The sequence below is a fragment of the Girardinichthys multiradiatus genome, chromosome 7 (genome assembly GCF_021462225.1).
Source record: "Girardinichthys multiradiatus isolate DD_20200921_A chromosome 7, DD_fGirMul_XY1, whole genome shotgun sequence".
NCBI classification, from domain to species: Eukaryota; Metazoa; Chordata; class Actinopteri; order Cyprinodontiformes; family Goodeidae; genus Girardinichthys; species Girardinichthys multiradiatus.
This window is the reverse complement of record NC_061800.1, coordinates 47,068,831-47,091,135: the sequence shown is the minus strand read 5'-3', so window position 1 is coordinate 47,091,135 and position 22,305 is coordinate 47,068,831. Positions and strand designations below refer to the sequence as shown.

At 40.8% G+C, this 22,305-nt stretch overlaps 1 protein-coding gene and 1 non-coding gene across 2 annotated transcripts in view; one reads left to right on the top strand and one right to left on the bottom strand.

The window, feature by feature from the left end:
- Window positions 1-12,854, bottom strand: part of slc4a3 (solute carrier family 4 member 3) — a 53,316-nt gene extending 40,462 nt beyond the window's left edge. The window contains exons 1-2 of the mRNA XM_047370365.1: window positions 12,643-12,854; window positions 8,198-8,554 (exon numbers count right to left, since the gene is read on the bottom strand). Of these exons, the coding sequence (XP_047226321.1) occupies window positions 8,198-8,251 (54 nt within the window). The 5' untranslated portion in view covers window positions 8,252-8,554; window positions 12,643-12,854. The remainder of the gene's footprint in view (window positions 1-8,197; window positions 8,555-12,642) is intronic.
- On the top strand, window positions 8,694-8,813 carry LOC124872004. The gene has a single exon (XR_007039177.1). It is a non-coding gene; the product is annotated as a 5S ribosomal RNA (ribosomal RNA).
- Window positions 12,855-22,305: the final 9,451 nt, after the last annotated feature.

The following is a 22,305-nucleotide window of genomic DNA, read 5'->3' as shown; positions in this document are numbered from 1 at the left end:
ACTTCACAGAAATTTGAATGCAGGATGAAACAGGAACAAAAACTGAAGAAAGTATGAGATGCTAAACTTAAAATAATTATATGTATTTTCTCTGAGTGTAAGCTGGGAAACTACCATGTTCTGCATCAGTGCACAACCCTCTTCAAAACTAATACAACAAAGGCCAAATCCTGCAGTGAAAATCTTTTTTCTATCAATAATAATCAACTATTACAAAGTTCCCAAGTCTTACAGCAAGATATATATATATATATATATATATATATATATATATATATAGTTTTCTTTATTTTCATCACTATGAATATTGTAGCTTCACACTGAAGGCATCAGAACTATGAATTAACACATGTGGAATTATATACTGAACAAAAAAGTGTGAAACAACTGAAAATATGTCTTATATTCTAGGTTCTTCAAAGTAGCCACCTTTTGCTTTGATTACTGCTCCGCACTCTTGGTATTCTGTTGATGAGCTTCAAGAGGTAGTCACCTGAAATGGTTTTCCAACAGTCTTGAAGGAGTTCCCAGAGATGCTTAGCACTTGTTGGCCCTTTTGCCTTCACTCTGTGGTCCAACTCACCCCAAATCATCTCCATTGGGTTCAGGTCCGGTGACTGTGGAGGCCAGGTCATCTGGCGCAGCACCCCATCACTCTCCTTCTTGGTCAAATAGTCCTTACACAGCCTGGAGGTGTGTTTGGGGTTATTATCCTGTTGAAAAATAAATGATGGTCCAACTAAATGCAAACCAGATGGAATAGCATGCCGCTGCAAGATGCTGTGGTAGCCATGCTGGTTCAGTATGCCTTCAATTTTGAATAAATCCCCAACAGTGTCGCCAGCAAAGCACCATCACACCTCCTCCTCCATGCTTCACGGTGGGAACCAGGCATGTAGAGTCCATCCGTTCACCTCTTCTGTACCGCACAAAGACACGATGGTTGGAACCAAAGATCTCAAACTTGGACTCATCAGACCAAAGCACAGATTTCCACTGGCCTAATGTCCATTCCTTGTGTTCTTTAGCCCAAACAAGTCTCTTCTGCTTGTTGCCTGTCCTCAGCAGTGGTTTCCTAGCAGCTATTTTACCATGAAGGCCTGATTCACACAGTCTCCTCTTAACAGTTGTTCTAGAGATGTGTCTGCTGCTAGAACTCTGTGTGGCATTGACCTGTTCTCTAATCTGAGCTGCTGTTAACCTGCGATTTCTGAAGCTGGTGACTCGGATGAACTTATCGTCCGCAGTAGAGGTGACTCTTGGTCTTCCTTTCCTGGGGCGGTCCTCATGTGAGCCAGTTTCTTTGTAGCGCTTGATGGTTTTTGCGACTGCACTTGGGGACATTTCAAAGTTTTCCCAATTGTTCGGACTGACTGACCTTCATTTCTTAAAGCAATGATGGCCACTCGTTTTTCTTTACTTAGCTGCTTTTTTCTTGCCATAATACAAATTCTAACAGTCTATTCAGTAGGACTATCAGCTGTGTACTGTATCCACCTCCTGCACAACACAACTGATGGTCTCAACCCCATTTATAATCCCACTTATTGAACTTGACAGGGCACACCTGTGAAGTGAAAACCATTTCAGGTGACTACCTCTTGAAGCTCATCAACAGAATACCAACTTTGAAGAATCTAGAATATAAGACATATTTTCAGTTGTTTCACACTTTTTTGTTCAGTATATAATTCCACATGTTAATTCATAGTTTTAATGCCTTCAGTGTGAAGCTACAATATTCATAGTCATGAAAATAAAGAAAACTCTTTGAATGAGAAGGTGTGTCCAAACATTTGGTCTGTACTATATATATATATATTTATATATATATATATCTATATATATATATATTGTGAGGTCTAGTTAGGAGTTTTTTGGTTAATATACTGTTGTGATTTGTGACTTTCAGGCTGAGGGGTGTTTGTCCACTCAGTTTGGACATATAAAAGGTCCTCATACAAATAGTCAGTAACAGGAAAACTGAATGAGGCAAGAACTGCATGAACTGAGAATGATGAGGAGGGAGAGAATCGCCTGGTTAAATGTGCATTTCATCTGTTGTATAGGTTGATTAGTTGTTAGCTTAGCTAATAAAATAACCTTAAACACTAAGGTCACTGCTGTCTGCTGCAGAATGCTCAAAAATACTCCTCACAGGAACCATCTAATGACCAAAGCCAGAAGCAAGCAAAACACAATTTAATTAATGTTTTAAAATTAACTGAAACATTAGTTACATTAGAAACATTAGTGACTTGACAATAAAGCAGCTGGAATTCAGCCTTCTGTTAATATAATTAATAAATCCTCCAATAATGTATGCATTTCTTTCACATATCTCTTACTTAGAGATATGTGAAAGTACACTTAAGTACAAGTAAATGCAGTTGTAGGACAAACATCTAAAAAGCATTCAGTGTTCATTGGTTTTTTAGTTTGTTTATACAGTTTAACTTTCTACTCACATATTAATATTTAATATTTGGTGGAATGTAAACACATGTAAACTTACCCCCCACTACTGAGTAAGCTCTGAACTTGTGGCAGCACAATCCTGTTAATGCAGTCCTGGGGCTTTCTTGTCTGCAGCTGAAGCCCTGAGCTTAAAGCTGTTGATCCAAAAAACTGTTCTTTCAGCTGCAATATTCTTAGCAGCAGTTTCCTGCGCGTGAGGTCCTTTAGTTGCAAAGTGATGATGGCTGCAGCTTTTCTATTGCTAACACAAAAACACAATGATTTTAGCACTTCTGATTGTCTTTTAAAGCAATCAATCTGCTGATTAGATTGATTTCAGTTGGGCTCTTTTAGAACATTACCTGTGCTGATCATACAACTACACTGTCTTGAAGTTGTGGTCAAAAAGTTTTGATCAAAAAATACAATACATTTTGCTTTATGCATTTAATAATTAATTAAAGCATCATACTGCACAATCATTTAAAAACAATGTAAATGGTCAGCCCTAAAACTGAAGCCATAAATGCTTGAGAAGCTGTGCCTTTTTAAAACTCTTATGCAACAGCGATCTGGCCTCAGAGGTAGCAGAAACCACTGCAGCAGCAGAAATGCTGCTTCCTTCATGTGAGCTTTGTCTGTTTTTATTTTTTTTAATTCAGCACAAATATTTATTGGGCATTTTCTTTTTTAATGGATTTTTAACAACTGATCTTTTTCAGCTATTTGTGTAGCTTTGTGAAGTTCATACTAAGTCAGCAGAGTGCTGTGACTGAAACATGTCTTAAATCCATACTAACTGAGAAAATCATTGCTGCTTTTCATGATGAAAACACTGCATAATAATGATAATAATGCATGTGTCACCAAATGTATTTTTCACACCCCTTCCTGGAGCAATTGAAAGTGTGAAAATATGCCACATGGAATCATTATGTGCTTAAAATAAGTGAAACCAGATGTTATTCCAGCTTTTATTCCGTCGTTTTCTTTGCTTAAAGGTGCTTCCTGTTCCCTTCATGCTGCACCTCTTTGATTGAAGGAGCTGGCACGCTTCCCAGAACAGTCCCATCACAAACATTTCACCATCAGGGATTTGCTTTTCTTGTCACCCTGCAGCTGTTGTTTATATGAATGTAAGAATTATGAGTGTTGATTAATTAATATTTATCAAGAATTATAATTTAAAATCATAATATGGAAAAAAAATTAATTTCTTAACCAAAAATCCTTCCTTACGAATCGAAATCAGAGATGACTTCTGGTGTTGTAATTATGGCTCAAAGCCCTTGATTATTACAATTATTAAATTCTCAGTAATAATTGATAACTATTACTAGATGTCACTGTTTAATCAACCGCTTCACCAAACGTGGGGAACTTTGACCTTATTTTGACAGACAAATCACTCATGGTCAAAATAAACACAAACACTTTCTCTTTATCTATGTGAATATTTATGAAATCAACAGCCCTGATACACCTCCCTATTCTGATTCAATAATCGCCACCTAATCAAGCATGCAAAGGTTCTACACAAAAAGAGTTAAATAATAACTAAACAAGATAAAACAACGAGTGTGTATGAAGTCAAACCAGCAGTTATGGCAAAACAAGAGAAAATAAAGTGCTGAGCGAAGCTTTGGGAGCGGCCTCCACCAGGCTACAGTCATAAAACCCCCAAAGTTGGAGCTCAGTGAAACACAAAATTATAAAACTTTAGGCGGCAACCAGTGGAAAAACATGAAGAGTGAAGACCATGGAATAGTTAGTTTTCACCATGAGGTTCTAGCAGTCCAACTTTAAGTTCACCTGAGTCTGCGCTAAGGTGTTCAAAAACACACTCAGACACGCACAGCTTCAAAGCGCAGCGGCTTTTAGAGTTCAACAGCAATCAAGTTTCAAAAAGACATTTCATGCACATACAACTCAGAACACATTGGACTATAAGTGGTGATTCTAAATCGCTCTAAAATCCTACTCTATCCTGCCCAAGCTATTTCTAATAGAAATAGATGTATAGTAGCGAACAAATGGTCCAACACGAAGCTATCTAAAATTGTAAATATTTTTATTGAATTATTTTTCTTTTGCCTCAGATTTATTCAATTTAGTTATGACTGTGCTGTTACTGCAATAGTAAGACCACAGTTCTGCTATCATGGTTTAACACAAGTTAATCTTGTTTTTTTATTTTGGATTCTCTAGTTGGTAGATACATGTTGTTGGCTGGAAATCTGTCTGTTTATGGTTATCTGTGCTAAAACAGGGATATATTTGGGCTAAAAGGGAAAATTTTGAAGAGGTCTAAATAAAGTTTAGATTCCCTAAGGGTATACCACCTAAACACATAGCTTTCCGGGTATATCCTACTGAGAGGAGACCCTGGGGCAAACAGGACCTGCTGAAGGGACAAAATGTCCTTGCTGGACATGGGACACGGTTTTGTCCCCCAGAATATGCATGGAAGTGATTGCAACACCTGAACTCAATGATTTGGATGGGTGAGCAAAAACCTCTGGCACTATAATGCATCGGACGTGCATACCCACCCCACCCGCGACGCTGCAACAAAACACTGGAATACCAATCTGAAATCTTTCAAATATTCTCTCATGAACAACAAAACAACATCTCTTCTAGCAGGGTCAACCAGATTCTGGAGAAAATCCCTGTGAAAGTGTTTTGTATTTTATACAGACTGCATAATCACTGATGATAGGAAATTAATGCGTCTAGTTTTGTATCTAGCCTTGTCATTTTGTGCACAACAGTGTCAGAATGGGCCACGCACAGCAGATGGCATAGCTCCTACTGTGCATAGTGAGCAATCACCTATAGAGCTGGCAAAGAGTTTCTCCATCAAAACACAAGCTAAACTGTCTCATTTGGACAATAGCTAGAACGACCTCTGTCATGCAGTCCGTAAGTATTTCCCACAGAAATGAAGGGGGACTTGTCCATGTGGTGAAATGGAAGAGGCAGCAAATCAGCTTTGTAGACATTTGCAATCCTGCTTTTTCCATTGCAGATAATCCTGATAATGATCATGCTGATGTGTGATGGAATTACTTGTCAGTAAATTCCTGCAGGAATCAGCACCATGTTAAAAATCCCTAAAGCAACAATGATGTGTTTTTTTTTGTTTTGTTTTTATTTCTCCGACTGCATAAATATTAGAAAGTAGATAGAATTTGTTAAGTATAAGTAATGCATTTATCTCCTGTACAAGCAATTTACCATATTAAGGAACAAGGTAGACAGACGTGATATGAAGAATAATTATTGCTAGCATGTTTCTAGCTAACAAACATATTAGCATTTAGCCTTGTGATTTGTTTTACATTTGCAGTGACATAAATATTTTTAATACACCCCTACAACAAAAATATAGCCAATATATTAAACTTCTGTTACAAGGTATTTTTTTTCATAATTTGTCTCTGGCTAGCTTACATATTAGCATTTAGCTCAGCAATAGATACCCATGTCTCAGATGTTCAGTTACTCCTCTGCCTCCTTTAGTGATAATGGGACGTGTAATAAATGTAGCATTTTTGTAGCTTTGGAGGCGAGGCTGTCGGAACTGGAGGCCCGGCTCCACGCTGTTGAAAAACCAGCAGATAGCCGAGGCCCCTGCCAGCGCGGAGCCACCGAGGGTAGCTCCCCGTAGCAGTCCTCCAGCAGAGCCCGCGCAGCCGGGGCCTCAGGCCGGCTGGGTGACGGTACGTAGAAAGTATAGTCATAGATCCCAGCCCACAGGTCACCACCAACCCGTCTGCGTTTCTAACAGATTTTCCCCACTCAGCGACACACCCGCTGAGAAACCAACTCTGGTAATTGGTAATTTTCTCTGGTCCCCTCCCCGATCTGACCAGTGACGACATGTTTAGCTGCATGCTGTCATTCAACCGCTGGCTGTCTAGGTGGTGTCCAGAAAACAATGTGGGTTACATTGATAATTGGCGAACATTTTGGGGAAAACCTGGTCTGATCCGGAGAGACGGCATCAATTCCACTTTGAATGGAGCAGCTCTTCTTTCTAGGAATCTGGCCGAATTTATTAGTTCTCCAAAACTCTGACAACCCAGGATTCAGACCAGGAAGCAGGGTCGTAGTTTAACACTTCTCTCTTTCTGTATAAATGAGGCCAAAGACACTGAAAACGTTTTAAATTATATAGCAAAAAATATTAGATATATTTGTTTGAATGAAAAATAAACTAATTTGTATTTAAATAAATATTTTTACCACCAAAAGTGACATCAGTCTTCTTTATGTGAGATTTGTGACACACACATGTGGGTTTAATTGACATGAAGACTCTGGCTTTCTTTTAAAAAACTGTGTTCACAGTAGAAAAAAAAAACTGTTTATGAAATGATGGAAATATTATTTATTAGATTGGAAAACATACATTTTCGTTTGCTACACTGTTCTCCAAATAAAGTAGTACACTGACAGCTTACTGGTGTGGAAATGTGAGATATAGTAAATGTTTAAAGCTGCAGTAGGTAACTTTTGTAGAAATTTAGTTTTTACATATTTGTTAAAACTGTGACTATGTCCTGACAGTAAAACACGAGACAGATAATCTGTTATAAAAAAAAAATATATTAAGCTCCTCTGGGTCCTCCCAGTGGTCCTACTGCCAATTGCAGGAATGCACCGCTCCAGGACAGAAACAACAGGAGGAGCAATGTCAATCACGCTCATGTGTGCGCTGCTCACACCCCTCTTCCACCCCTTCCCTGCACAGCACACACCGTCGTTCAAGCTCAAGATTTCACCATTAGCACAGCTGCAGCCGGCAATTTCTTTTTTTAATGAATTCTTAACAACTGATCTTTTTCAGCTATTTGTGTAGCTTTGTGAAGTTAATACTAAGTCAGCCAGTGTGCTGCAACTCTGCTAATGGTGGAGAAACAACCTAACATTACAGGAAATCTGCCAATTTCTCAAGTGGAACCTGCTCAGAAAACAAAAACAGGTAAAAAGAAGAAGACCAATGACAAAAAGCAAGGTGTGAGTTCACGGCATGCTCCTCTGTGGGGGAGGAGCTGTTGCACAGCAGAGAGCAAGGCAGAAAAACCTGTAAGGTCTGCTTGTTCAAATTTTCAGGGCAAGTCCGCAGTTTTCTCAGAACTCCCTACTGCAGCCTCCAAGAGCCGAATCAACCCTTAACCAAATAACGATTTGTGTGATTATCTATCAAACAAGCATCTGAACACTTGGTGTCTCAGTTCATTTTTAAACTTTCATCACATTCAAATTTAATATAAAAGTGTCCCCCTCAAAAGCACTAAATCCCTATTTTAATAAACGGTCATTTCATGGTGCTGATGAAAATCTTGACAGTGGACTCCAGCACAGCACTTCTCATTAAAGGGTGTTCTATAAGCAGTCCAGACACGACAACAAGCACCTTCAGAAGCTTAATTTCAATAACTTAAACAGAAATAAATCAACAAACAAACTTATGGAGAAGCTATTCAAAATATTTACAACAGTTACATCTACAGAGACAACACAGTCTTGCTTTTGAGAAACTAACAAGGTCTTAATTTATATAAATTGTTTCATCAGCATGTGAAAATGTCCAAAACTTCAACACATTGGTTCTAAAAATGCAACAGAAGTATCAAGTCTTTAATGTGTAATGTCTGGTTAAAAACATAACATATGATATCCCGATTAACACATTAATATTGAAAGGAGGCACTTGAAAACACATTCTTACCTGCTGTAGGTTAATCAGCACATCTACATTAGGTGCATGACCTCCTGTAGCCATGAGTCCCAACAAGCAGCCGATGGGAAATGTCTTGACCCCTGCAGAGAGCAAGGGCCTGCAGGAACGTTAACTAGTGTGGCCAAACGCTAATTCAGAGGAGGTAAAAAAGCGTTTGTAGGGATGGATGACAGGGCTCAACTGGGGTTAGAACTGAATGTGAGAGCCAGGTAATGTTAGGGCCATAGGGAGAGGGAAATAGGAGGGTAAAGATGGGGTGAAAAGTAGCGGGAACCTGGAGAAGGACGGGGATCAGCCCTTCTCTTTCACGGCAGGGGATCCAGGAAGCCTTGGGGGTGGCATAACCTAAGAGTAAAAGAGAAAAATGTCTGAATATCTGTAAAACATGAGGAGCCACCAAGCATAGAACATTTTGTGGATGATCACTTTTACATGCTGAGTGATGCACGCATACAAGGTTCGGGCTAATCTAAAATGTGGTATGGTTTACAGCCATACCACCCTGAACACACCTGATCTCATCTGATCTCAAGAAGCTAAGCAGGGTTGGGCCTGGTTAGCACTTGGATGGGAGACCACCTGGGAATACCAGGTGCTCTAAGCTTAAGGGCAGCGCCTGTGAGTGGGCAGCAAAGCCTCGGTGACCCGTCCCCCCCTGGATGGGTTGTACTGGAATTCTAATTTCCCCTCAGAGATCTTTGAATTGAATTGAATTGAAAAGTAAATGTCATTCAAGATTCTATAATACAAACACATTTACCCAGTTGAGCACATTATTTATTCAATTAGGCTTCAATGGATTGTAACCAGTCTTGTCCCTTTCCAGTCCTCAAGGTCAAGTGTCATTTAACCTATTTCTATTTTGCAACACAGATTTTAATCAGTGGGTCATTAACAGGCCTCTGCAGACCTTTATGACTGGTTTAGGAGGTAATTGAACCATTTAAATCAGGTGTGTTTGAGGAAAACACTGGATTATAGCAGTCCGGAGATTACTTTGAAAGAGGATGTGGTCCAGATAAAACTATGCATTACTACCGAGATGCAAAACACTTTGAATGACATTCCTGTACATGTCAGGTGATTTGTTGTCAGTTAATAAAATCTTATGTATCAAATGATAGAATTACCCAAAGCTGACTCAACTGCTGCTCAGCCAACCTCCATCCTATTTACTACAATGAAAATATCAAATGGCTCCCTGTATTCTGAGCAACTGTGTAATGAGATAGCTTTGGATGGCTCGTCTTTTAAATGAGAAGGGAACGCTGATATATGAAGCTAGAGTAATACTCTGTATGTGGTGGTGGTCCAAAAGCAAATGATAAATCCCAACAAACAGAGACTGGACATGAAAATAAAACCTCTAGGGATTGACCTCTTGGTTGAACCAGAGAACTAACAGTGCTTTACTGTTAGCGCTGAAAGGGAAGCTAACAGAGCTTCAGCATTGACAGGAAAAGGCAACTGATGCCTTTCTATGACTTTAAAGGATGGCTAATGGATCTCCACTGTTAGCAATAAAAAGCAACACCAACTTCCTTGGCTTTGTTCCAATATATCCTTCCACTTTCACTATTCCAGCAATTTCTTACATTCCTAAAGAGTGTTTGGGCTCCGACTGAAGGGGAATAGATTTGGGAAAACTGAATCCAGAGACTGGAGCCCTATCTAGCTGTTTTACACCTGGCAGGCTACAAGTGGAAGTGTTTTATAAAACTATCAAAAACATGTCAGGGGTCATCACATTACTCACACATTTAGGATTTACCTGCCTTTAAAAACAGAAAGGAGGTGGTCCAAGTGAAGCAGCAGACATAGTCACCGTTCCTTCTACAAGGATTCATTCAGTGGAACATCGATTGTTTTACCCTTTGTATTTGACCTGGTTCACTACATTTTGTAACTAAGCCACATTTTTGTTTTTGCACTTGCTACAGAAGGTGCAATTGGTGAGGCTGTGTTTTTTGATATTCCTAGATATCCTAATATATAACAAATTAAAAGTAGTTAGTGGGGACTGATAATTTATGCTGTGGCTTAAAGTAAACATCAATGTTTTCAATTATTATTTAGGATCATTATAGAGATAATGTCAAGAAGCTCTCTTAACCGAAGGTCTCTAAATGGAGGAAACTTTAAAGAAATGATTTATACGCAAATGTGAACATCATCAACAGCATTATATTTCTAGGTCAAACCAAACAAGGCAGTTGCCTAATTTCTAATTAAAACCTTTAATGTGGGAAAACATATCAGCCACACAAATGGCATTCAGTGTTTTAATAACTAAATCTTCAAGACAAACCTTGATTCTATTGTTGTAATTAGTAAAATCCTGCGATATGGGACACACTGAAAATAGTTGGTCTTGGCATCATTGCAAAGACATCTTGCAGAGTTTCACAGCACACACTGACAAACACTGACAGGTTTTCACATGCAGAGCAAATGGAGAGTGTAAGATTGTGACTCCACTGCAGTTAACCTTGTAAATAAAATGCACCGTTCTCCCAGAACTGGTCTGTATGAGCTGTAGCTCAGTTGGAATTTCTACAAATCAATGCTTTCTTCTAGAGAAGCACATGCTCATAAATATAGGGTCTGAACTAGAAACTAATAGCGACTTTGCGTTCATTTGTTTTTGCATAATATCAACCATCTTACACACTACAGCTGAATCCAGACAGAAGCTCAATTTATACATGGCAACAAACTCTGAGAAATTATAGCTAATAGCTCAGTCTCAAAGTTCAGCACATTGAAGATAAATGACACCAGCATAATGGGCTTTAAAAGCAAAGCTAAAGTACATATGATGTTTAAAAAAAACCTTTGCGGCATCTGGAAAATCTCCAGTCGGACAGTGTGTTGCTCACAGCGGCTGCTGCAGAATATGTTAGCATAGTCCAATGGCTGCTGCTAGCCTCTGGGAAAACAAGGCAAAAGTAGTAAGATTTTATGAAAAAAGAAACATTAGAAATATGTTTACTGTGAAAAACTTTGCTGTGCCCATTACTTATTATAGATGGTGTTTGCTTTACTTTTGTTCTGGGAAGTAATCAGTAATCCATGGCTTCAAAAGCTCCAAGAGGATCAAGTGTGAAACAAAGCCTGAATATGTGGAAAAGTCCCACATGCCCACTATTAAGTACGATGGAGGATCTGTGATGATGTGGGCCTCTTTCTTTTCCAAATGCATTGGGAGTCTCGTTGGAGAATATCACATCATAAACTCTTGGAACATACCAGAACATTTGAAATAAAGCCTGGCAGCTTCTAGCAGAAAATTAAAAAGGTTTCAACATTCAGACGATCTAAAACAGATCAGGTCACATCAACACAGAATGGGTTCAGCAGACACAACATCAAGCTTCTAAGATCTAAATCTGGGAACTGAGAATTATTTGTTTGCATTGAAACGTTCTCTTGATAAATGTAAGAAATCAAAGGTTGGATTTTCTTCAGTGTTAGAAGGTTGCCAATGTTCCAGGGTTGCCAGTACATTTATATCAAAGTCTAAATTACAGTTTGATGCAAATGTGATGACGGTTTAAGAGGTTACATTTTGAGGAGCAGTTTTTAATCTAAAAGAAAATGAATGAATTCCAAGATTATTTGCATTTATGGATCCTGTCTGATTCCAATACCTGGCTGACTGATTGTTGCATTTTTACCCAAAAGGAGAGGTAAGATATTGACTACTTACAATATTCTAACAGAACCTACACAAATGTTAACTAACCTTTAGATTAAAGTAAGTAATATATATATATATGTATGTAGACTATATCACAAATAAAGGTGGCATGAAGGCCCAGAAAAGAGGTTTTTACAAATTGAAAGATATTTTGCCCCCAATACTTGAACATATTTGGTACAACACATTAATTCACAGCTACTGAAATCCATATAATTACTTTTCGCACTAAAATACCTAATTTCTATAAAATCTAATTGCTAGAATGTGTTCAGTCAGCTCTTGTTGCTTGGTTTCAGATGAACAGGTGAAGCATCTGCCTGTCTGAACCGTTTTAAGCTGAGATTTGCTGAGTCTTTATTACAGTGACCTGCCTGCAGCCTCTCAACTGATGCTTTTTATCCTCACATATGACCTGCAGAGCTTCTGCTCCTCTCTGAGCCTGCAGTAATGCACTTCTCACTGCATCATGCAAAGCGCTGCAGCACATAAGGACTATTAACGCCTCCCAACACAAGCAGGAAAACCACAGCCTCCTGACAGCACCTAAACACAACACGCTCCCTGCTTTAACGCCTCACAATCAGAGCAAAACAACCGTAATCTGCAGCGCTCAGCTGTTATTTACACAAATCACACGCGTGTCTTTGTTGCAGCGCAGGCAGCGACCCACTCAGCATCATTTCCACGCCAGCTCGCTGCTGTTTGATAACAGCCGTCACCAGAAACCTACCTGCGCGGTGGCACACAGCAGTCCAGCTGCAGAGGGAAACCCAGGCAGAACAATAAATCAAATGTCTCCTGCAGCTATGCACGGCACCAGCACCACTGGTCCATGGTTCTGTAACCCAGAAAAGACACGCCAGTCTGCCCACTGGAAGGATGCTCAGCGCGACCACGTGACTGGATGGACGGACTGGGGAGAGAAAATAAAAGCTGCTTCCTCTGTTTTCACAGGTGAGAAAAAAACTATGCAGGTTTGCAGGTAACTGTGATTTTTAAATGCCATTGTATTTGATTAAATTGTAATAGGATGGAAGTTAAATTAGATTGTTTGACGTTGATTTTAAATCCTGGTGTGTTGGGTTTAAAGCTTTAATCCAAAATAACTCCTTAAAATATATATATTTTTGTTGTTTTTATTGTAACTTGTAAAATTTCAATGAAAAAATTTCAGCCTATACTTTTCATTTATGATACAACAACAAATGTATGAATTGGTCAAAGCAGGTTGTCATAGTGTGAAGAGGTAGGACCCAAATGAAAAAGGTTTAATAATAACTGAATTTATATGGAGACCAGGAACTGAAACACAGGCATGTGTCAGACATGGAGCAGGCAGCAAACAGGAGGAACCAGTGGAGAACAATGAAAACCAGAGAGTATAAATACTGAGGTAGAGTGGAGAATGGACCAATGAACAATTGGATCTAACAAAATCAGGAGCAGCCGATGAGAGACAAAATGCAGGAGACTGAAGGAGGGAGGCTAATTAACACAGATGAGCAGAGAATCTAAACCGAACTCCAAACGTTCAGGGATCTAGCAATAAGGTCTAATATGAATTAACTGAGAATATCAGGAACAGAAGAACATAAAAGCGCAGATAAATCAAAAAGAAACCTAAACTCAAAACCTAACACAGGAGGATCATGATACCGGTGTTGTCCAACATTGGTTCACACAGCTGTGGTCCAGTTTTAGATGTTTTCCTGCTCCAGCAACCAAATGAATGACCTCAGCAGGTTGTCATCACATTCTTCTCTTAATTATCTTCGGGTTAATTGCAGCTGAGTTAAAGCAGAGACCTACAAGGCAATTAGGACGTTAAAACACACCAATGAGGATTAAACTTAGGCTTCAAATAATGAACCAATAAAACACAGAATATTATAAGAAATCAGCAGATAAAGAGCACACAGTCACAAAGATAGTCTCAATCAAATATCAGTTAGGGATATTTGTTTTCTTTGGGTTGTAATTTTCTTAGTATATCATATGGAAGGAAAGCACAACTTGAACGAGACAAACATCTGTCCAATAAAAACTCTTTGAAGTTGAATTCAATCTGGAGAAACTTCAACACAACACCAAATATGCAAATTATGGCAATTCCACTAGGGGGCAGTACAACTTTAAATTTAACAGGACATTCAACTCTAAAGAAAAAAAAATTTGCGTTGGTTTCATAAGAGCACCAATTCAATCAATACATTAGAATTGAAGTATTGTTTGAGGTTAGCTGTGCAGCTGCACCACTTTATGTAACTGGTGTACTGGAGTAGCCTGATAGATAATGGCTGCGTTTTATTTCTGGGCTTTTGCTGCATGCGGGACAGATGCAGATTGCCAAAAAGATGAGTAACGTTTACCAGTAAAAATGCAATTAAATCTAATCAAGAGTAAAGAAAAACAAATGAAAAGGAGAAGATATGTATCTGAGCTTCCTGCAGGCAGGAGAACAGGGTCTACATGAGAAGGTAGTGAGTGGAATTATAGAAGATCTAAGACTGTACTGCCTGGACCTTCTCAGAGACTTGATGGTGAGATAATTCAGTTCAATTCAAAAATACTTTATTAATCCCAAAGGGAAATTAAATGTTGTTGTAGCTCATATTATGAAGGTTTCCTCAAAGAGCCGTTGTAGATGCTGATGGCTGTGGGCAGGAAGGATCTCCTGTAGCGCTCCGTCTTACAGCAGATCTGAAGAAGCCTCTGACTGAAGACACTCTGTTGTTGTAGGACAGTCTCATGAAGAGGATGCTCAGGGTTCTCCATAATGTTCTTCATTTTATGAAGAATCTGTCTTTCCACAATGATCTCCAGAGGTTCCAGAGGAGTCCCCAGAACAGAACCAGCCTTCTTTATCAGCTTGTTGAGCTTTTTTAAGTCCCTGGTTCTGATGCTGCTTCCCCAGCAGATGATGGCAGAAGAGATCAGACTCTCCACAACAGACTTATAGAAGATCTGCAGCATCTTGCTGCAAACACCAAAGGACCTAAGCTTCCTCAAGAAGTACAGTCTGCTCTGTCCCTTCTTGTAGATGGCTTCACAGTTGCATCTCCACTCCAGTCTGTTGTCCAGGTGAACACCGAGGTATTTATACTCCTCCACCACCTCCACTTCTTCTCCCATGATATAAATAGTTTTTGACTTATTGCTGTTTCTCTTAAAATCTACAATCATCTCCTTTCTTTTAGTCACGTTCAAGATGAGATGATTGTTTCCACACCATGCCACAAAGCGGTCCACCACCTTCCTGTACTCAGCTTCTTGTCCATCTCTGATCCACCCAACGACTGCAGAATCATCCGAGTATTTCTGCAGATGACAGGAGTCTGTCTTGTACTGGAAGTCTGAGGTGTACAGAGTGAAAAGGAATGGTGAGAGTACCGTCCCCTGTGGTGCTCCTGTGCTGCTGACTACCTGGTTAGACTCACAACCCTTCAGTCTCACAAACTGTGGTCTGTTTGTCAGGTAGTCTTTGATCCAGGAGATTGTTGAGGTCTCCACCTGAGTCTTCTACAGTTTCTGACAAAGCAAATCAGGTTGGATTGTATTAAATGCACTGGAGAAATCAAAGAACATGATCCTCACAGTGCTACTGGCTTTGTCCAGATGACAGTGGGTTTGTTGAAGCAGGTGTATGATGGCATCTTCAACTCCAACTCCACAGCAATAAGCAAACTGATGAGGGTCCTGATGGTTTACTGTTTGCTTACTCAGGTGGGCCAACAGGAGTCTCTCTAGGACCTTCATGATGTGGGATGTCAGGGCAACAGGTCTATAGTCATTGAGGACTGATGGGTGAGTTTTCTTTGATCCCGGAACAAGACAGGAGGTCTTCCACAACACTGGAACCTTCTTCTGGGCCAGGCTAAGGTTGAAGAGGTGCTGCAGAATCCCACAGAGCTGCTCAGCACAGGCCTTCAGGACTCTAGGGCTGACATGATCTGGACCTGCAGCCTTATTCCGATTCAGTCTCTCCAGTTGCATCTTCACTTAACTTCTTTAGACACACAGGTGGAAGGGGGAGGCAAAGGAAGCATCAGCATCTTCTGATATGGTTGAAGGCAAACATGTAGAAGCAGAAGGGTCTAGGGCTGAGGTGGAAGATAAAAAATGTGAGGTGTTACTGGACAGCTGTGGGTCCTGTGGGTCAAAGGAAGGTGGGATGTCTGTTAGGCTGTGAGCAGGAGAGGAGGATGCGAAACTTGTTTCTGAACTGAACCTATTGAAGAATGTGTTCCATTCATTGGCTCTGGCCAGACCTCCATTGGTCTGATCATCCTTCTGCTTGAAGCCTGTGATCTTCTTCATCCCTGTCCACACATCTCTGATATTGTTTTGCTGGAGCTTGCTCTCCAGTTTCTTCTTGTACACCTCCTTGCTGTCTCTTATCTTGACTTTAAGTTGCTTCTGTAAACTCCTCAATAATTCTCTGTCTCCCTCTCTGAAGGCTCTTTTTTTCTTGTTAAGCAGGTCCTTCAGGTCACTGGTGATCCAAGGTTTGTTGTTAGGGAAGCATCTCATGGTTCTGGTGGGGATGATGTTATCCACACAGAAGTTTATATAGTCGGTTACACACTCAGTCATGGCATTGATGTCCTCTCCATGTGGCTGGCACAGTGCGTCCCAGTCTGTAGCCTCAAATCAACCTTGCAGAGCTTCTTCAGCTTCCTGTGACCATTTTCTCACAGTCCTCTTTATTACAGGTTGCCTCTGAACAAGGGGCTTATATTTCAAGCAGAGAAAAACAAGATTGTGATCTGATTTGCCTAGAGGAGGTTGTGCTGTAGAGATGTATGAGTCCTTGACATTTGCATAAAACATATCCAATGTTTTGTTTTCTCTGGTAGAGCAGCTGACAAACTGTTGAAACGTTGGAAGTGTAGCAGAGAGTGAAGCATGGTTAAAATCACCAGAAATTGCCACAAAAGCATTGGGGTTTTGTGTCTGTAGCTTAGCAACAACTGAGCTGATGGCATCACATGCAGTGTTGGCAACAGTGGAAGGCGGAACGTAAACTGTTGCCAAAATAACACTGGTGAACTCTCTGGGTAAATAATATTGACAAAAACTTACTGCCAACAGTTTAATATCTGGACTGCAGAGATGACACTTCACAGTAACATGTCCTGGATTACACCATCTGTTGTTCACAAGTACTGCCAGTCCACCTCCTTTACATTTGCCGCTCCTCTTTAAATCTCTGTCTGCTCGTATGGTTAAAAAGCCCGGCTGAGAGACGCTGGAGTCGGGGATATGATCCTGCAGCCATGTCTCAGTAAAACACATAATACTGCATGCCCGGTACTCTGGCTGGGTCCTTCGTAGGGCTTGGAGTTCATCCAACTTGTTTCCCAACGATCTCACATTGCCCATCATAATCGACGGAAAAGATGGTTTGAACTTCCTCCTTCTCTCTCTTCTCTTAGCTCCTGCTCTGCATCCACGGCGTCTCCTTTTCAACTCATCAGGGATTTGGGGTTGTAGTTGAAGTATTATTTGAGCTTTTGAGATATTAATCAGCTGCTCCCAGTTGTAAGAAACAACCCCGCTGCCATGGCAATGCATCATAACAAATGTCCAAAAATAGAAAGTATTAAGAAAAATCCTCCAAGCTGCACAGCATCCGACACCGGAGTGGACAGTCATCCAAAATTATCAACTGTATCCACCACAAGAGGAATAGTTCCAAAAAAAGAATAAATCAGAATCAAAAGTAACAGAGCTACTCCAACCTGCTGCCACTTTGAGCGGTGCAATTCAAAGCCTGCAGACACAGTGTCCTGATAAACGATCTCGCACAATTTGTCAAGGAAAACGTGGAAAACCAAATGTCCCGGCCCGGACGACAGGAACCAGTCTGTTTGGGTGAATAAACCCAGGATGTTGCACTGTAACGTCTCAAGAGTGCTGTATTTCAGCAGAACATGTGGTGGATTCTGTCAGTGAACTCAGATTATGGAGGGTGTTGGTGATAGATCTAGCAGAGTTTCTGATACATTTTGGCTTTTATTAGGATGTAATTGTGAAGGTCTTCTTCCAATAAAACACAGACAAACACAAACTGAGGGACTTTTCTGTAGAGGTTAACATGTTCAGTGCTTGGACAAGAAGTCTGGAAAACCTTCCAGACGTCCCCAGCCACATGGAGAATAAAGGACTGAAAACGGCCTGAACCAGACTACAGAGGACAAAGGAACTGGTAAAGAACTCTAAATCCTAGAATGCATCGCATTTTAAACCCTTCTAGAGCTCTTAAACGCAGCACAGAGACAAGAACTCGCCCTCTGGTGATATTTATCATGTTAGGAAGTGCAAAAATGCTGCCTTGAGAACCTTGGATCTGCTGTTTGTGTATCCGGTAATGGTACCGGCTGATAAACTGAGACTAGCCGTGTGTACCCGGCTGCCTGAGCTCCTGTAGGAGGATCGATGAAGTTTCCCCCACTGCCTAATAGAAGACTGCATCAGAACTCCAGCTTCAAGCGCTGGCCGTGAGCAACCAGTCCTAAGCAACTACTTACCAAGAGCTGCTGCTATATTTCTCTGCTGCCTGAGGACATCCTGAAGCTCCATGTACTTCGACTACTATCTGAGAACGTTCTACAGTGAGGAGCTTGTGTCTGGGCAGAAATACTTAGTTTAGGATAGAACAGTTCAAATAATATTTATTTCATTGTGTTTTGCTTTTTTGATGCTTATAGGTGACTGTTGAGGCTGGAACAGGTCGCAGAGCAAGCCAGAGCTGAGGTTATCAACTGCTGTAAGCTTCGTCTCCATGAGGTTTAGGCACTGGTAATCTGGGAACATGACTGTGTTTTCTCTTCCTCTCTTCTCACCAACCCACATAAATATATTTCAGCTATTCCTTAGAGACAGGTGAGGTTGTGGTTGTTTATCCCAGCTGCTAATGTTGCAGCCACCATTGGCTCCATTGTGTTCACTACACAGCTCACTCTGCTTGCACCGCGGTCATAAACTCTCTAGTATTTGTATTAGTGGGACGTAGAGCAGCTGCTAACTGACACCACAGCCACTATTTCTGTTGTTAACTGAGCAACCAGTTCCCGCTGTGACATCACCATTCGCCATCTTGGGAATCCATTCATGCCTTTCGCCGCCATCTTGGTAGTCTATAGTTCCCTTCAACACGTCGCTGTGATGGCAGATTAACACAACTTTAAGAATCAATTTTCTGTTAATATTTTATTTTCCCTTCTTGTTTGCATTGTGAACTGGTTGTGTGAACACCTAGCAATGCTTGGTTGTTGTTAGCTTTAGAGCTAATTTGTCCTCATTCTTCTTCATAACAAACCAAGACGCATACATATCCGCTACATTACTGCATTGTTACTTTATTAGTTATTAGATTCTAACTGTTATTGTTCTTTATCCCTCTTTGTTATCATTATCCGTTAGTTATTTTTGATTTATTCTTTTAAATTTTACCTTGTAAATCAGTTGGTAGTGTAGTTCTGTTGTAGTTTACTGGCTCACGTATTTTGACCGAGGATTTTGTTTATAACTTTCAGAGTGAAGCTGTTTGTATTTATTCTGTATGTGTGCAGGGCTGTTCGATGATAACCACGTCTCACCAGGCAGGTATTCATAAACAATGTCTGACACAGACTGAGAGCTGATTGGCTATTGATTCTTGATAATCAGGTGGTGCCCCGACTTGGTCATTTTGAACAAAAATCACCAATGAATGCCCTCTGGCATTTAATAATTATTCATAGCCAAACTGAATTCATAACTGTTTTAAAATCTCATTTTAATGCAACTTTTTATTCATCGTTTGTTGCCTTTAGTTGCACATGTGGGGATATGAAATAGTTTATTTTTTGTAGTTTATTTATTCGATGCATTTCTTCCTGATTCTGATGGTGTTAGTACTCCACATTCAGCAGTTTGGACACATTTTCACTTCCTGAAGCTGTAGCTCCTGAAAGAACCACCACATATTTTCCACACTTCTTTCGGTCCCCTTACCAGAGATTGGGTCTTCCAGAGACATTCTCCAGATTCTTTTGGAGACACTCCAAAAGAAGGATTTGTAATACTTAAAGGGAGTTCTGGGTCTTCCCAAGGTCTTCTCCGTGTTAGAATCCACTGAAGAACCTTTAATGCAGGGTGCTTACAGGGGTTGGACAATGAAACTGAAACACCTGGTATTAGACCACAATAATTTATTAGTATGGTGTAGGGCCTCCTTTTGCGGCCAATACAGCATCAATTCGTCTTGGGAATGACATATACAAGTCCTGCACAGTGGTCAGAGGGATTTTAAGCCATTCTTCTTGCAGGATAGTGGCCAGGTCACTACGTGATACTGGTGGAGGAAAACGTTTCCTGACTCGCTCCTCCAAAACACCCCAAAGTGGCTCAATAATATTTAGATCTGGTGACTGTGCAGGCCATGGGAGATGTTCAACTTCACTTTCATGTTCATCAAACCAATCTTTCACCAGTCTTGCTGTGTGTATTGGTGCATTGTCATCCTGATACACGGCAACGCCTTCAGGATACAATGTTTGAACCATTGGATGCACATGGTCCTCAAGAATGGTTCGGTATTGGGCCAAGGGAATGCCATGATATGGCAGCCCAAACCATCACTGATCCACCCCCATGCTTCACTCTGGGCATGGAACAGTCTGGGTGGTACGCTTCTTTGGGGCTTCTCCACACCGTAACTCTCCTGGATGTGGGGAAAACAGTAAAGGTGGACTCATCAGAGAACAATACATGTTTCACATTGTCCACAACACAAGATTAGCGCTCCTTGCACCATTGAAACCGACGTTTGGCATTGGCATGAGTGACCAAAGGTTTGGCTATAGCAGCCCGGCCGTGTATATTAACCCTGTGGAGCTCCCGACGGACAGTTCTGGTGGAAACAGGAGAGTTGAGGAGCACATTTAATTCTGCCGTGATTTGGGCAGCCGTGGTTTTATGTTTTTTGGATACAATCCGGGTTAGCACCTGAACATCCCTTTCAGACAGCTTCCTCTTGTGTCCACAGTTAATCCTGTTGGATGTGGTTCGTCCTTCTTGGTGGTATGCTGACATTACCCTGGATACCGTGGCTCTTGATACATCACAAAGACTTGCTGTCTTGGTCACAGATGCGCCAGCAAGACGTGCACCAACAATTTGTCCTCTTTTGAACTCTGGTATGTCACCCATAATGTTGTGTACATTTCAATATTTTGAGCAAAACTGTGCTCTTACCCTGCTAATTGAACGTTCACACTCTGCTCTTACTGGTGCAATGTGCAATCAATGAAGACTGGCTACCAGGCTGGTCCAATTTAGCCGTGAAACCTCCCACACTAAAATGACAGGTGTTTCAGTTTCATTGTCCAACCTCTGTAACTCCAGTTTTAAGGGTTGGTGTCCTAGCACCAACATGGCCTCCTCAATATGCCATTAAGATCTGCAGAGGCGTGGTACCCTACCCTGAGGCTGACATCTGACATATTCTTGGAAACCTGTCATGGCTGCTGGATCAAAGGTCTCACAGCTTCAACATCCACCCAAGAGTTGAACATTAGGTAGACCGTTACATTAACAACTTTGCCTTTTGTCTCAGCTTTGGCTTTGCTGACTGATTGTATGAGGTTCAGCCTTCCGGTACAGTTCTTTGTATAAATACCTTTTGGCTGCAGGTCCAGCAGCTAACCGTAGATTATTCTTAGTAAAACCTATTTGATACCATGCATCACTGGGTGGCGGGTGTCTGGTGCCGAATACACGGTTGCTAGATGTCTTCAACGCCAGCGTCTGGGGTTGAACTCTGGCCTCAGGACCATGTCTTCCCCCCGTGTTGTCTCTGCCCATTTCCTGTCTGAAAACAGAGAAAGCAAGCAGGAAATCTCTAAAAGCACATCTGTTATCCTCCTTCCACCCCACACTCCCGCGTGTTGGTCTGTCACATAAAATCCTAACAAATTACATTGAAGCCTGTGGTTAAAATGTGACAAAATGTGACAAAGATGAAGTGCTATGAATAATTTGCAAGGCACTGTAAATGTAGACTCCTAGATGAGATTTGAACCTGCAACCTCTTGATGTGATGCAACAGTCTGAACCACTGAAGCCATCCTGCAGCCAGCAAACAAGAACAGGTGGTGAGAAGAGTTTTAATATTTATTTGGAAACATCCAAACTCCTCCACTTCCTGTGTGAAAACCCTCCTCGTCCTCCCATTCCCATTTTCACTCAGCTAGTCCATAATAAATACTGTAGACTGAAATAAACCACATGGTGATAGAAGATCCTCTTAAAACTACAGTAAAATAAAATACAAAAAAACAGGTCACATTAAAAATCATCCTAACAGGACCTAACTGTGGCTTTATTAATTTGACAAAAACTTGGGGGA